The 15,999-nt window shown below is 38.3% G+C and overlaps 1 protein-coding gene across 1 annotated transcript in view; it reads left to right on the forward strand.

The window, feature by feature from the left end:
• TMTC2 (transmembrane O-mannosyltransferase targeting cadherins 2) overlaps nucleotides 1-15,999 on the forward strand; it is a 208,787-nt gene that overhangs the window by 150,368 nt on the left and 42,420 nt on the right. The window contains exons 10-11 of the mRNA XM_072146509.1: nucleotides 11,867-11,948; nucleotides 15,424-15,538. Coding sequence (XP_072002610.1) covers nucleotides 11,867-11,948; nucleotides 15,424-15,538 — 197 coding nt within the window. The remainder of the gene's footprint in view (nucleotides 1-11,866; nucleotides 11,949-15,423; nucleotides 15,539-15,999) is intronic.

A 15,999-nucleotide genomic window follows, 5' to 3' on the forward strand; every position in this document is an offset into this window, starting at 1 on the left:
CTGCACCACAATACTGAATTTTTTGGTGCACGGACTGAATTGTCTTGTGCTAGGCTATTTTCTGTCCAGCACCCTAGGTACCGAGGACATGCCCCTTTTTCAGTCCAGTTGGAAGACTGGCTAAAAATTGTCTTAAACCTTCAGTAAATGTGAAAACTTCTTCAGTTTTATGGTGTAAACAGTGATACATCTCCCTTATTGTGTTAATGCTTCACAAAGCTATGTTCTATGAAGATAGTACATACTGTTACGGTCAATGACAGAATAGCTCAAAAGCTAAGTGCTAGCACATGAAAATAAAGTTGTTGGATATTCTTCAGATACATATCTTTTTTGTGGGTTATATAACTTTTTCAATAAGTTAGTTTTTGTGGTCAAACAATACTGAAGGCTTTGGAAGTAGCAAGTACGACCTCACATATTTAATGAAATATCTGGAGCCATTTTGCAACTATACTGTGAAAAAAAGTATCTTCCTGCAGGAGTGCGATGTGAAGGCTTATGAGTTGTCATTTATTTCCTTCCCACAAAGGAAGTATAGATCTTGTTTAAGTCTTCTAATTGAAGGTCTCCTATTTCTGTGGCATGACTGAGGCTCTTCGTCAGTATTGACAGAGCCAGGTGCAGGGCTGTTAATATACACATCTTCACACCAGGCGGCCATGTGCAGGGTTTTGTTCTTTATTGGTATTATAAAGAGAGCTTTGCAGACCCTCACAGTTAAGAGTGTTTGAACATTTAGCTGTGTCAGTACATAAGATGAACAAGTGAACAGACCAACTTTTCCTGGAGGTCAAATCCCCTTTTGACATTTTTTTATTCTAATTACTAGACTCTATAGAAATTGCTGACAAAAAACTTTTGTGCCTTGCATTGCCAGTGTACATTTTCTCAGCTAATGATTGCTGTACTTGTAAGCACATACTTCAATTCTTTGAACTTCTCGGTGTATGGAGCTTTGCAGAACTTTCATGTATGGTTGAGAATTTATGTAGTAGGAATCGTAGCAATAGAAACATCTTTTAGAACGACCAGGTCCATCCTTATAGGATATCTACCACTGGCATCAGGTAGTTTTTAGGTAATCAGACTTTCATGCCGATGGTAGGAACCTGCAACAGGATCTTCTCTTTAGTAACGCTAAAAATTCTCAAATTTGGAGAAAATCGATTTATAAAAATATGAAAATTTGGGCGGGAGAAGGGACTAAGCATTAGCAGAGGCATGAATAATTATAAGCTAACTGAGTGCCAATTAGCTGACACTCACAGGAGCGCCCAATCTTAATTTACATATTTTTATAAATCTATAAGATCCTGTTTCTGGAACCTGCAATCAGTATGCAAGTCTGATTACCTAAAAAGTACCTGGGGGCCAGTGGTAGATTTCCTTTAATTCTGTACCATATTTGCTCTACCTAAACTAACATACAAAAAACAATTACACTAAATGATAAACACTGGAGATCAAGGTCATTGTGTAGTCCTATGTGAATATATCCTAGCATGTAAAATAGGATTATCTTATAGGGAACCTTTCATAAGGAGCCCTTTTTCGGGCTCCCTCAGGTCCCCATAGAGAATAGTGTACATATTGCCAAAGTGTTTTTATAGTAAAACTGGCTTTTTCCGAAAAAAAAAGATAAATTGGATCAAAGTTTGCCTTTCTGTATGCAGAGCTGTGTCCCTATTTTTTTTTTTTAAAAAAGACAATTTTACTACAAAAACTCTTTGGCAATGTATACACTATTCTCTATGAGGACATGGTGGAGCCAGAAAAAGGGCTCCTGAGGACAGGTTCCCTTTAAGCTTATTTCTTAAATTGTATACATTCTAAAGCACAGAATAAAAATGTTAAGGAGTATAATGATAAAGAACACTAATCAAAATTAGAAACCACTTAAGATACCTTAGTGTTAATCTGGAGCCTGGTGATAATTCCCATAATTATCTGACAAACCCTATTTAACTGACAGCCTAACTTTCCTGTTTGCACTGACTTTGCAAAAATAGAAGTTACAAAGTGCCCCGTATTTGAAACCACAGCCTCAACACTCCACCTGCTATAGAGATATAGAGCCTCTAACCACTAGACTATGGGCTTAGTGGTTGTTAATGGGAGGATTTTGTGTAACTAAGAACTTCACTGTGACACAGGGTTCATGCACTGGTAACTAGAGAGGGATCTTTTAGGTCAGGGCTCTGGCTGGGCCAGTCAAAAATGGTCAGAGAGAATACAGTGCTTAGTTATTTTATCTGTGTGCTTAGGGTCATTGTCTTTTAAAAAACTGAACCTTCGGCCCAGAGCACTCTGGAAGAGGTTTTCATCAAGAAATCTCTGTACATGGCTGCATTCATCTTTCCTTCCATTGCAACCAGTTGTCCTGTCTACGCAGCTGAAAAACACCCCCATAGCATGATGCTGCCACCACCATGTTTCACTGTTGGGAGTGTATTTGCAGGTGATGAGTATTGCCTGATTTTTCTCACACACGTTGCTACAAATTAACACCAAAAAGTTCAATCTTCGTCTCATCAGTCCAGAGAATCCTATTTCTCTTAGTCTAGGAGTCTTTGTGTGTGTGGGTGTGTTTTTTTATTAAAACTGTATGCAGGCTTTCATGTCTTGCACTGAGGAGAGGCTTCCGGCCACACTGTTATAAACCCTGACTGGTGGAGGCTGCAGTGATAGTTGACTTTGTGGAACTTTCTCCCGACTGCTTCTCTGGAGTTCAGCCACAGCGATATTGGGATTCTTCTTTACCCCTCTCACCTAGGCTCTTCACCCATGATTGCTTAGTTTGGCTGGATGGCAGATCGAGGAAGAGTTGTGGTCGTCCCAAACTTCTTCCATTTTAAGGATTATGAGTTTTCACAGCAAACGGTCTGAAAACTTCATGAAATTAATCATTAAATCATTAAAGTGATATTTCAGTTTTTCTTTAATAAATTAGCAAATGTATCTACATTTCTTTTTTTCAGTCAAGATGAAGCGCAGACTGTAAAAAATAACTTTTTTGATCTTGCCAATTGGCTGCAATGAAACAAAGACTGACAAAATTAAAGGGGGTCTGAATACTTTCCGTACCCACTGTATGTATACACTTGTCACCTCATTGGAAGACCGATGTGATCTAGCCCTACACAGTGCAATAAAGTAAATATGATAGGATGAATGCTGTTACAAATAATGTTATATTCCGTGTAAAAATTCTACATCAATTTGACAAGATAGCTGCATTACTTCTCCGTTATGGAAACATTCCTCATCCTGTGTCCTCCCTTTGACCTTCTCTTGCTCTCTTTAATTTATAATGGTCCTCTGACATTTTGCCCTTTACATAGTGAGCCACATGGACAGGTCACCAGATCAGCTCATTCCTCACTTACTGTTCTGAATCTTATGCTGGTCTTATTGGTTTTGCTCTGTCTTGCCACCAACCACTAGAAGTAAAGTACACACGAATAAAGAGGAGATGAACAATGGCAACAAAAAGGTCTTCAGGCCCTTGTAAAATGCATCTTAAAGCCTTTGAGCAGCCTACAAATTGTTACAAGATTAAACACCTTTCTGAAGCCCTGGTTTCAAATGCTGTACTTTTTTAACACTTTTTTGAAAAATACATATAATATTTTAAGTGGTCTAGTCACCCGTAACATAGTACCTTGAGTCCTATAGGGATTGGGCAGCAATACATTTATTACATTAGTAGCAATTTAAACAGTCCATACATATGCTCGAAAACAGTCTTTGTTTTTTGGTTATAGTTACATGCGGCTGAATTTACACTTTTAGATTAATTGTATAAAAAGGTTCGGCATTCTCCACTGAAATCCTAATTGAAAATGAACATTAGTAAATCATTAATTCTCTAAGCTCGCAGCCTGGGTCTGTCATCGATCTTTCTATTGTCATAGGCACAATGTCCTCCTTTCTAGCACAGCTTCTGAAACTGCTCTATAAGAATCTAAATTAAAAAAAAAATGTATTCATTATTTTCATTGTGCACTTAGCCCTTGTATTGTAGGACTTGCACCATATGTAATGGAGACATCTGGCCCCTATTTTTTTTTTTTTTGGAAAAACAGTGTATGGGTTTGATGATTTAGGTCTTTGATTAATATTACTTTAGGTTACACATTTGCACTTGTGCTCCCCATCCTTCACATTTGTTTTCCATATTTGACTTTCTGAAAATATATAAGTTGTCATGTGGTTAATAGTCTGCAGATAGCTCATGCTAGTATAATTTTTTATGCTGTTTTGACGTGTATATTTTTATGGGATGCAAATGAATCCCAAATGACATCTGGAGAAGTGCACAACGTAATATTTCCTTTTAGTGCTGTAATGAAGCAGCCCCCACAAATTGTTCCAGACCACAAAAGGAGTGCAAGCAGGAAGGGTGCGTTTTTGTGAGGGAAGGAAGAATATTTTCTAAGAGAAAACAGTCTCAATTATTACTCATTTACTAATATGTTCATATGTGTTTCGCATCTTTATTCGCATCTATATGTGCAGAATTTTAACAATGTGTGGTACATTTATCACTTAGCGCCAGGGTATGATGGTGCCCCCACCCCTAGTCAGCACAAAGCCGCAATGCGCTGCTAGGACTCTTCTACACCAGGTCCGACCTAGCATGTCCACCTATAGTTATTTCAGTAAAGAAAGATTGTGAGGCATACAAGGTTGGTTTACACAGCTTCTAGTGATAAAAGGCAGTTATCATATGCCAGGCCTCCTGGTGTCATCACAAGAAAGGGGGATGAAAGTCTCCATCTAAAAAAAATGGTCATTCCTTGGGGGTCCAAGGCAGACAGTTTGATCAGGGCTTTCTCCTTTCCCAGGCACCAGACTTAAAGCATCACGTAATGTATTAAATTTGTTTTCTTTATCCCTGTTTATTTTACCAGACTGTTATTTTTTGCATTGTATAATAATATGTCACCCTTTTTGTATAATAACCCTTTTTAGTTGTACACACTGTCCTCTTGATATTAAACTTCCAATTTTAATAAGAGCCTTGCATAACGATTCCATAACTATGAGGAGACGTTACCTACATTGATTTATTGCTTAATTTGTGACTGTAAGCTAAAATTGGTGCATAATATATGTTAGGCCTTATTCACTGGACCGTCTGTGGGGATGCATATGCAGCTGCATATAAGTCCCCATAGACACCAATGGTGGCTTGGCGGCAGTGGCTTGGTTGTTTCGTAAGCTTACATATGATGAGTTGTGGCAGCTATATCACTTAGGTTCTTGGAGGGCGGAGAGCTGTCGGAGCACGGTCCAGTGAGATTTGGCAAGCTCCCTTTCTGAACCTAAGTTAGATCCAGTCAGCAAGCACCAGGTTCCGAACTCTAGCCATGATAGATGTGGCCCTGTAACTAGTGCCAAACTTTTTGAATGTCAGTGTTTACTGTTATTGGGATACTTTAGCGCTGAAGCTAGTGTATTATTTTAACAGATATTTTTACATCACTTGTAGTTAGTCATACCATATTTGTAAGGCAACACCATCAATTGAATGTAGAAAGTGCTTGTTTTCCAATTCCACTTCCAATACAGAATTCTAAAACCTTCACCAAGACTTACTTTGTTGTAAGAATGTGGATTTGGTCCAAAAATGTTCTTTTATTGCTGCAGTCAAATGTGCAATATACAAACAAAGGCACTAAAGCACAAAATATGTGTATCATAGTTCAACCTTCAAAAATGTTTTAAAGTAGATCCGTGTTGGCACGGTATGCCTAGATTACTAAAATAACAGAGTCCAGTATTTCTTCTTGTGACAGCGTTTGGCTTCAAGGATGTGTAATTTTTTTGTGGTAATGCGAGAAAGAAGTGCTCATCCAGACTCATCCTGTTCTGGCATGACATGATTGCAGTTGCACTGATCTGTGAATTGGGTGGCCTGTTAATCAAACCACTAAACAACAAAGAGGCTTACGGCGCCCATGCTTGGCAGTTTAGACATGTTTTATTAATCCTTTTTTTGCTGTGAACGGCAAAATCTACAGTACTCCCTGAAAATTACATACTTCACTACTGTCTGAATTACAGTAATTTTTTTTTTTTCTAAAGAAGATTTTGGTAGACATTTTATTCAGATTCTGAGAGAAATTTACATTGAGCCTTAATGAGTGTTCATTGCAAGGAAGGACAAGATGCTGATCAGTGATAATAAATTTAATTGTTGTTACTGGTATACATGAAAATACATTTTCAAGGATGGGATAACGAAAACTTAGCTTAGCTAACCTGTAAGGAAACCCCCTCACCATCACATATGACTTTTACATGATCCAGCTGCTGCTAGCACACTCCTAACTAGTTGCATCTGTGGATTCTGAAGCAAGTTAAGGAGCTTGTTCCTTTTTCCATATTGTACATACCCCAGTAAACGTTTTAAACCATATTCTGTGAGGCCCCCTGGTCCTTTGACTCGTCAGCAGCAGGACTGGTGGCATGGACATACATACACCCCTCGTACCACGTCACAGGAAGGCCTGAGTCCTGCAGCCAGCAGGTCATGGGTCATAACTCTGGGCTAATATGGACTGCAGAGAAAGTTTTCCAGGAGAATTACAAAATGGGTCACCCTTTTAGGGTCTTGTATTTACCCTGGTAAAGCTTTGTACTAGTGGAAGACCCCTTTTAAGATTTGATTTAAAACTTATTGGAAGTGTCTGCATTTTGAACAAAAAAGATTGACTTTTTAGTATACTAAAATACAATTTAAAAAAAAATATATATTTTAGTATCTTACTTGCTGTTTTATGGTCAGACAGTAGGTGTTCTCCTTAAGGAGAGTTTGCCAATTAAGGCCACCTTAAAGGCATGTGGAGACTTAAAGCCATAGATGCTTCACTAGGGAATTCTAGGAAGAATGCAAATATGTCTTTCAAGGTGTTAAATGGAAAGGCAGCCCCCTTAACACCAAGTATGGCCTAAAAGAAGTCTAAAAACATGGTGTGGGATTAAGCCAAACAAGTATATCTATTCCAGAAGGAACAGCTGTTTTATGAACTGTTTTGTATAGGCTAGCTACAAAATTTTCTGTAAACTTTTCATGTAAAATGGAGACTGGCATCTACACATGGCACATGAGTGGCAGATTGCAAAGGGATATCAGGCTCATTTGCCTAAATTTAAAACCATAAAAAAATAAAAAATGAACCATCGTATAAGAAGCTAAAAGAAAAGTGGATCCTGCCAGAGGGGGCAGACATCAGTATGTCAGTGTGCTTGGTTTACAATCCTTCATCCTGGTGGTAGATGTCCTTTAATGCTCACTTAAAAGTGCTGGGGATAGTAATTGGTGTTTTTTTTTTTTGCCTTGTTTGTATGCTAATTTTGCTTGTTAGTGTGCAAATTCTTCCATTTGGAAAGTCCGTTAATGTTCAATACGGAAAATAGAGTTGTTAACGCAGTAACTAATGCGAGACATAATGCTTAGGCTGGAGCGTCTCTGATTCTGTTACATTTTACAATCTGACTTCTCAGGGAATGGAGTGGGTGGATTACTTCAATGCTCCAGAGGTAGCTATCGCTGTGTGTGGTCCGGGGTACAAAACCCCATGTGAATTTCTTAGTGCTTCAGTTTTCGTAACAGTATGCGTGTCCCTACACTTAAATAGCAATACCTGTTATGGGATTTTTATACTGGCATTTTAAGAGTTGTGTGTTTTAACTGAACATTGAAAACTATTTATAAAAAAACAATTTGTAAAACCTGTCTTTGTGCAAATTTGTAAGGTCTTTACATATTGGTAGATATGAAAATTTGTGTATAGAATCTGTGAATAGTCTTGTATCATTTTTCTAATTATAAGGTTGATATTAGCAAAGAAGAACAGAGAAGGTGGCACTAAACAGTAGTAGAAAACTTGGAGAACCTGTCACCAGGGAACCCCTCCCCCAACATACCACAAACCATGTCTCTATACATATTTCACCGATGCCTCTATCCATGGGATTAGAGCCACTATTCCTTTAAAAAAAATTGTGATTGATGTCCCCTGTTCCATACATGGAGGTGGAGAGCTGCGTTATACAATCTGTATACCCCAACTCTAACTGACACTGCTAATCGATTCCTGCAGGCAGCATGAGGTTGATTTCTCTTCATATAACCAGGTATCTCTCAGCCCCCATTTTTCAAAGGGAGTGGTTAATAATGTAGCTGTGCTGAGACACACACAGCCTCTGTCTCATTCTATCTCTCTCAACATCCCAGCAAGGGATTGTGTAGAATTTCCTTTACCTTCCCTACAGCCCCTGCAGGGAAAAGTAAAGGGAACTGTATAAGCCTGTATTTGAATATTGGCAGACAGTTCCTAGTTGTGTACCAGCAACATGCTTGTAGATGTGAGACCTGTCAGTCAGGGCAGTGCGGTGATCACTGCATATGCAGGACCCCATTAATATTATTGGACTCACAGCTAGTGAGTTGCATATAAGTTTAAGCTGATTTTTATTTTTTTCACATTGTAGCCATAGAAAGGAACCATTTAGGGATAATCCTTTTTAATAGTGTATTTATTTTGGGTGAGTTCATTTGAATGGCAGGTTCCCAATAAAAGCCTTTATTTGTAGCACATCTGGCAGGGGAAAAGACCCCAGTCGTGTCAAAGAGGAGGGCGGGCCATTTTCAGACCTGTGACCAGTCACAAGTCTGAAAAAGAGTGCAGACGTGAAGCGGCTTGTCCTCCGTCTGGCATCTTTTCACCTTCCCCATGTGCTACAAATGAAGGATTTTCTACGACTTGTGAATGCCACCTTTTCTGTTCTTCTTTGCCATTACCGCATTGTGGTGTCTCGGCTATGAGTGAGCACCCCCACTATAAGCCGCCTCGCCATCGTCTCGCTCCATTCGATTACTATCGCAGCCTTCTTGGAGCAGTACCGCTGCTATTTCTTCTGTTTGGAAAAGTTTGATGTTAGCGTTCACTTTCTTATCTCTCTATTACATTCCAGCTTGGTGTCTTTAGAACTTTTACACTCCCCTTGTCATTCTAATATCAGCCTGTGCTAATAAGAAAATTCTACTTATCACGTCAGGGAAGTTTAATACAGCAATGTATAAATGTGGAATGTTTTGTAAAATGTGACTCATACATGGTTCCATGCTTTGTTTTTTCCATTTTGAATATTTTAATTTAAAGCATATTTTTTTTCTGTTGTCAACAATAAGGGAATTACATACTTAGAATCCCCGCTAGCTTTGGCGTGTGCTGTTCACCCTGGCGTCTCCTTTGGAATTGTTCTAAAAGCCACATCATCACTACCACTGTCATTTTATAGGAAATCCTGACACTATTAGAAATGGATATCTGGAAATAATAAATCTAAGAAATATCTAAACAACAAAGACCATAATATTTGTGCGGTTGCTAAAATATTATGTTATTTTTCTTGAACATAGTAACAGAATTTTAGAATGCTTTTAAAATATTGAGGCTAAGGGTACGCACTCTGGAGACCCTTTCTGAGGCACATAGACAATTTGCAGTGTCCTTGTCTGTGTAATCTTCTCCCGCTTCTGTACCTCCTATGATACCTTTATTTTTACACTAAACTTGAAACTGTTAATCTATTAGTTGAATTACAGAGGAAAGACAATACAGACGATATAGTGCTGATTTATGCAGAAGATGGAGGGCATTTTATTTAAATAGATAGGATATTCCTATAATAAACAGAAAGGTAAAGATCACTTCCCTATAAATGTTAATAGCGTGAAGAGCAATTTAAGAACAATTTACAAGACAAAGGACTATATAATACCAGAAAGTTTAAAAAAAAATTACAAAGCATTGTGAGGGGATTTCTTTTTGGATAATGGTTCAATATTTTTGCATACGGTATATAGAGAGACGTATTCATCCCTTCCTTCCACTCTGAAAACAGCATTATTTCTGCATTTAGATTCTGTTTGTTCCATTAGGTGTCTGTATTGGATAATTTTTTTTGTTTTTTGTAATAGAAAGTAACATGGGGTAATAACACTGCCACCCAGTGCTTAGTTGTAAGGTCAGTAAGGAATTCATTCTACTTATGGAGATAGCCTTTGCAGACCACTTTTACTGTTGTTCCAAGTCTTAAAGCAAACTTAGCACCAGCACTGTAATTTTTAGCTGGTGTCAGGTCTCAATAGCCTGTGCTATGCTGATTTTTAAATATGCCTTTATCAGCATTCTAAATAATTTTAGTAGTTTATATAAGTTTAATCAACATAAACCTTGCTCCCTGCAAGGCAGCAAGTGGTGAGTCCCCAGGGAGGAGGCATCTCATGTGTGTGCTTCTGTCAGTCTGCTCCAAACTTCTACAGCTCCCTCGCCACTCCCTGACATGTTTATTGAGCAGGCTGGAGTTGCAGGGGGATAGTGTGGAGTACAGGAAGAATGCATGAGGACACAGGCACACACAGGCTGCAGTTGCCCTCTCTTCCGGGGTTAGCCACATGCTGCAGATAGGAAGCTGGGTAAACTTATAAACTACTGAAATTATTCAGAATGCTGATAAAGCCATCTTTAAAATCAACAAGGCATAGGCTACTGGAACCTGTCAAAACTGACATTCACGGTTCTCTTTTAAGGGCCATGTACGCTCTTCTGAGAATCTGGGTACGGAATATGAAAATAAGTCTTTCAGTGTGTGAATAAGGGAACAATACATTTATAAGTAAAGCTGCAAAGTTTGGGTCTGTGACCATACTTTGGACCTCTGGACCTGACCCCTAACTTCATCAGAGGTTTGGGTATGGCTTAACCCACTGCTGGTAACACCTGCAATTGGTGTAAGCACTGATCGTGGGCATTAACATTTTAAATGCTGTTAGCAAAGCCACTGGTGGCATAATAAATTAAAGGAAACCTACCACTTTAAAATAAGACTTATAACCCACAAATACTTTGCAACAGCTCAGGATGAGCTGATGCCGGACCATATCTTGACTAGTAGCAGAAGCCGCTGTATTCCGGGGAAAAAGTGTTTTTAGCGGTATATTCAAATCCCCCTTTGGCGCACCATGATATTGCTGTGCGCTCCATGTTGGTGCACATGCGCGAGTGTGCTCTCCGGCACCTCATAATAATGCACTCGAACGGCACAGCAATATCGTGGTTCCTTTAATGCTTACATAACGACGATGCTGGGTACCCTGATGATGTTGTGGAGACCACCATTCCTCCCCAAAATGGTGCCGTGCACACGCTACATCAATTCATATGCAAATAATGTCATTTAATCATTTAAGAGCCACTTACGGTGCCAGCATCGATTGCAGAGTTACTGGGAGTGTGGTTTGGGTTCCGAACTGAACTTTTATGGGTCTGCTCATCACTAGTTATAAGCACTAATAGAGAAAATGGTACAGTACCCCTTGCAGATCAAAGTGTGGAATAATGACCGAAGACTAAAAAGGAATATTGGTTGCTGAATGGGGACAGTATATATAACATTTTTTTATATAGATTTAGCTTAATTTTAACAGTAAACCATTATTTGCATAATGGTAATTTGTAAGTGACAATGATGAGCAAAGTCTCTAAAGAAAGAGGTTTTTTGAACTATTTAAAAAGTAGTCCTAAAATTATAGTAACATCGCCACAAGACTGCATGGATTGTTGGGATGGACCACCCAAGAGCTTAATGTGGTGAAGGAGATTATGTTCATGATTTTCCTACATATCATCACTTGGTTCCACTGTATCTGTCCAAAATAATATCAAACTATAGCGCTTTCTGTTGGGTCTTTTTTGTCGTCAGTAAGATTTACGAAGAAAAGTAAAAGTTACATTTTTGTACTTTTTTGTTGTACCTCATAAAGTTAAATATTTGTATTAATTTTTAGGGTCGCAAAAGTGAAGCTGAGCGTTACTTTTTAAAAGCAGTTCAGCTGGATCCCACCAAAGGAAATTGTTATATGCATTATGGTAAGTTTTTATCTTCAATAAACATAGAGGTTGTTCATTTGAAGCTTGAATGGCCATATTTAAAGCATTTTTTCAGAATATTAAATTGTCACACAGCAGGGATTGATATAAAACAATCAAAGAAGTTATACTTGCCCCCACCCCTAAAATTCTGTGTGGTAGTTTACTTTTTGTAAACAGAGGCAGCACTAGTAACTTCATTTTTTTTAGTCGTGTGTGGCAAAGGACAGTATAAGGTTGCAATGGGGACATGCTGTCAATGTGACACTATAAACAGAGAGTTAGTGGGGCGTTGCCACCCTAAGTCAATATAAAATACTACAAAATGAAAAATACATGTAACATCTGCAATAGTTTTAAAGTAAATTGGTTAGAATGCCCCCTGAAATAATGGCAGGCGTGTGAAGTAGGAGTCCAAGTAGGGCTCAGTTTTTCATATCATGAGGATCTCTTGGATACATGGAGTTCCACCAGACTAATTCCCCCCCACCCATTACTCCCTTCCCCAACACACTTAGTAAAAATGACCTGGACAAATACAATACTTGCAATACTAGACCAGATAGAAGAAGAGAGGTGAACCCCATGATGAACTAGTGGAAGGCTACATGGCATACTATATTATACTATATATTATCTCAGGTGCTAGACTTCTACCCAAGTATACTTGTGTTGGATATAAACTTCTGTAAAATATAAATTTTGGGCATCACTCATCAGCATCAACTTTCTTATTTTGCTTTTAACAAATGTATTAGTTGTGTGGTTATTTTTATTACTTTTGTCCTGTTTTCGTGGAGCTCGCATCATCATTTATTACAGATCATGTGCCATGTTTAAAGTATAAAATTTGTCAGGCAGTATTGACACGTGGTTGAACAACCCCTTATAAAGATATGTTTTTGAAATGCTAAATTATTTAATATTCTGTTATTTATGTTGGTTTTAAAAACAACAAAGTATCCAAACCATTACCATCTGTTTAGGATACATTTCATAATTTCAAATAGTTTGAGTTTTTTTTTAAAAAAAACATTAGAACACACAGATCACTTAAAGATCAAAGAGCGCATTATATGTTAAAGTTATTTGTTTTTATTGGTTGAAATAAACCGCTGGCACTGGTCCTTGACTCTCGTTTATGAGCTTTACTTCCAGCATCACAGACAGTTATTTTCTGTATTTCACAGTGATTGAATGATTTCCATTATTACTGATCAACAGAAGGGTCTCTACCCTCATCCAGCCTTCTCTATAAACTTGTATTGCCAAAAGCAATACAGAGCAAGCTGCATTCCGAGAGCAGCGTGAACCTAAAACTCCAGGCACTTGACCACAGATTTGAAAGAAACTAATTTTGAATAAATTAATCAGTTGGTCTCCTTAACTTACTCTGCTTCATGTTCTCTGCACAGCAAGGAATGTCTTTGTGTGGCGCTCAGGAAGGACCACCCAATAGGTTAATGATGCACACAACACATAGCCTCTTAGCTATTTCCAATGCTCTAGTCAAGGGAAAACTTCAAGGTGTTCTTTGATACTCCATTAATCCTGGTTCTAGGAAATAAAATTGGGAATTTGCTTATTGTAATTATAAGAAAATGTAAATCCCCTTAGTTTTTACTAATTTGTAACCAATTAGGAAGGTATTCAGCCATGTTTCACCAAATGGTCCTCTTCTATTGTGCATCTTTTTAAAGCTACTATCCCCTAAAAAGTAATGTAGTAGAATTACTATGTTGGTGCATTCACAAATATCAGTTGTGTCAGGCACAAGACATGACCAATGACATTCTGGTGCACTACTTAGTGGTTGGCCTTACAGCCTTGCAGAGCTGTGGTCCTGTGTTCAAGTCCCATGGTCACCATCTGCAAAGAGTTTGTATGTTCTCTCTGTGTTTGCGTGGATTTCCTTCTGATCCTCTGGTTTCCTCCCAAACTCTAAAACATACTGGTAGGTAGGTTAATTAGATTGTGAGCCCCATTGGAGACAGGGACTGATTTGGCAAACTCTGTGCAGCGCTGCATAATCTTTGTGTGCTATATAAACAAAAGTAATATTATTATTATTACATGTGCCAAATTCATCATCCATAGACAGATAATACCTGGGTAGAAAAAAAAACATACATCTGATGTTTATTTATAGACCCCAGACGGGTGGCTTTCATTTATTTAAATTAATTTGCTTGCATGAAAAAGAAGGCAGACACTGCTTTGTTTTTTGGGACATCATGAACAACTGAACTTTTCTCTCAGTTCATTGAATTAAATACTTACAGTCCGTTTATGTTGTGTGTGTGTGTGTGTGTGTGTGTGTGGTTCTTAAATTTTGTCAGAGATTGATTCATGATCATTAACTTCAAAGGAAGACTGTAACGCGACCCACTGAAAATATATGTGAACCCTATTAAACTAGCGCTCCTCCTCTTTGTAGTTGGCCCCAACAGTCATTTCCGTACTTGATACAAAGGCATTGTACAGTGATTTGAAAAATAAGCTAGCTACAGTTATTAATTGGAATTTTAAAAAAAATATGTGTAATCAAGAGAATATTTAAGCAATGAAGTGATTCAATTACAACATATTATTACCGCTACAGTGTCAGTATTTCTTACATTTATTGCCAACTAGGGTACAGTAGAACACACAGTACAGATTTTCCATTTGCATGAATGAGTGCATTTTTAATTAATAAGATTTTATTACACTCATGTGCACACATGACATGTGACATAACGTGCAGATTTTGGGATCTATTACATGTCAAATTATTGTTGCACCTGATCTCTAAAATTCTGTGTTGCTGCCCCTTTTTAGGGCTGAGACTAAAAGTGAACTCTGTTAAACCAAAAATTAGCAATTTACAATGATCTTCACAATTGTAAAGAAAATTAAATCTTTCCTATTGCTTTATCTAGCCACCATTCTCTTGTATTCTTTTATGCATACCTCCACCTTGTCATCTCATTCATGCTTATCGAATTAGCTGTTTATAACCACAAGTTTGGTTTCATCTTGTTCTTTTTTAGATCCTTACACTTATAATTAATTGAGAACCACACCTCACTATAGTCATTTCACAACTACGTATGGTTCAGGACAGACTGACTGCTATTCAGATGAGTCATTTTGGAGACTTACGAAAAGCAAACAGCAGGTAACCACTGCTTTATGTGGTCATCTGATAACTGCGCTAATTGGCTATGAATGTTTAACGGTCAGATTTAATCTCTTGGGAGGAAACGTTTCCTGGCCTTGCTCCTTGTATAGAGGCAGAAATGGAGTAGTCTGCATGCAGTGCTGCTGGACTGAATTATTGCAGGGGAGTGATGGCAGCACAGGAGAAGGTAGAAAGAGGCAGACAACATCTATCACCGATATAAGGCTTGAATGCGTTCGTTGACAGATTTGTTCACCACTGAATTCAGTAGTGCTGTTTCTTGACATCTGATTATATGCATATACATTGCAGGCCAGTTTCTTCTGGAAGAAGGGCGAATTGTAGAAGCAGCAAAAATGGCTACGAAAGCAGCAGAATTGGACAGTTTAGAATTTGATGTTGTCTTTAATGCAGCCCACATGCTCAGGTAAGTAACATTCTAGCGTATGTAATATCTGCACAATGAAGCAGAACAGTAGTATGCATAACTTTACCATTACTTACAGAAATGCTGCCTTCACATGTGGTGTTTGTGTTGCGTTTTGAAACGCGACACAGAGGCTCTACACACAACCAAATGTTGAGGTAACATTGTGTTTAATAAAAGCGATTGAAACGTAATGTTACCTCAAAATGCGATCGCGGGTGGAGCCTTTACAGCAAGTGTGAATCTGGCCTTAAAGGAAATCTAGCATCAAAATCAATGCATGACAAACCAGGGACACTGGCCCCTGGCCTACTGACCACCAGGAGAAAGACTTGGGCACTTTGAAGCACATATGCTCACCTCTCAAACCACGGCCGCCACCGGAAGTCTTATTACCACCGGGTCGTGTGACTTTGGGCTCCTATGGTGAGTTTGTGGTGAGTAAAAAATGGGTACTTGTA

Source organism: Engystomops pustulosus, chromosome 4, assembly GCF_040894005.1.
Source record: "Engystomops pustulosus chromosome 4, aEngPut4.maternal, whole genome shotgun sequence".
Taxonomy (NCBI): Eukaryota; Metazoa; Chordata; class Amphibia; order Anura; family Leptodactylidae; genus Engystomops; species Engystomops pustulosus.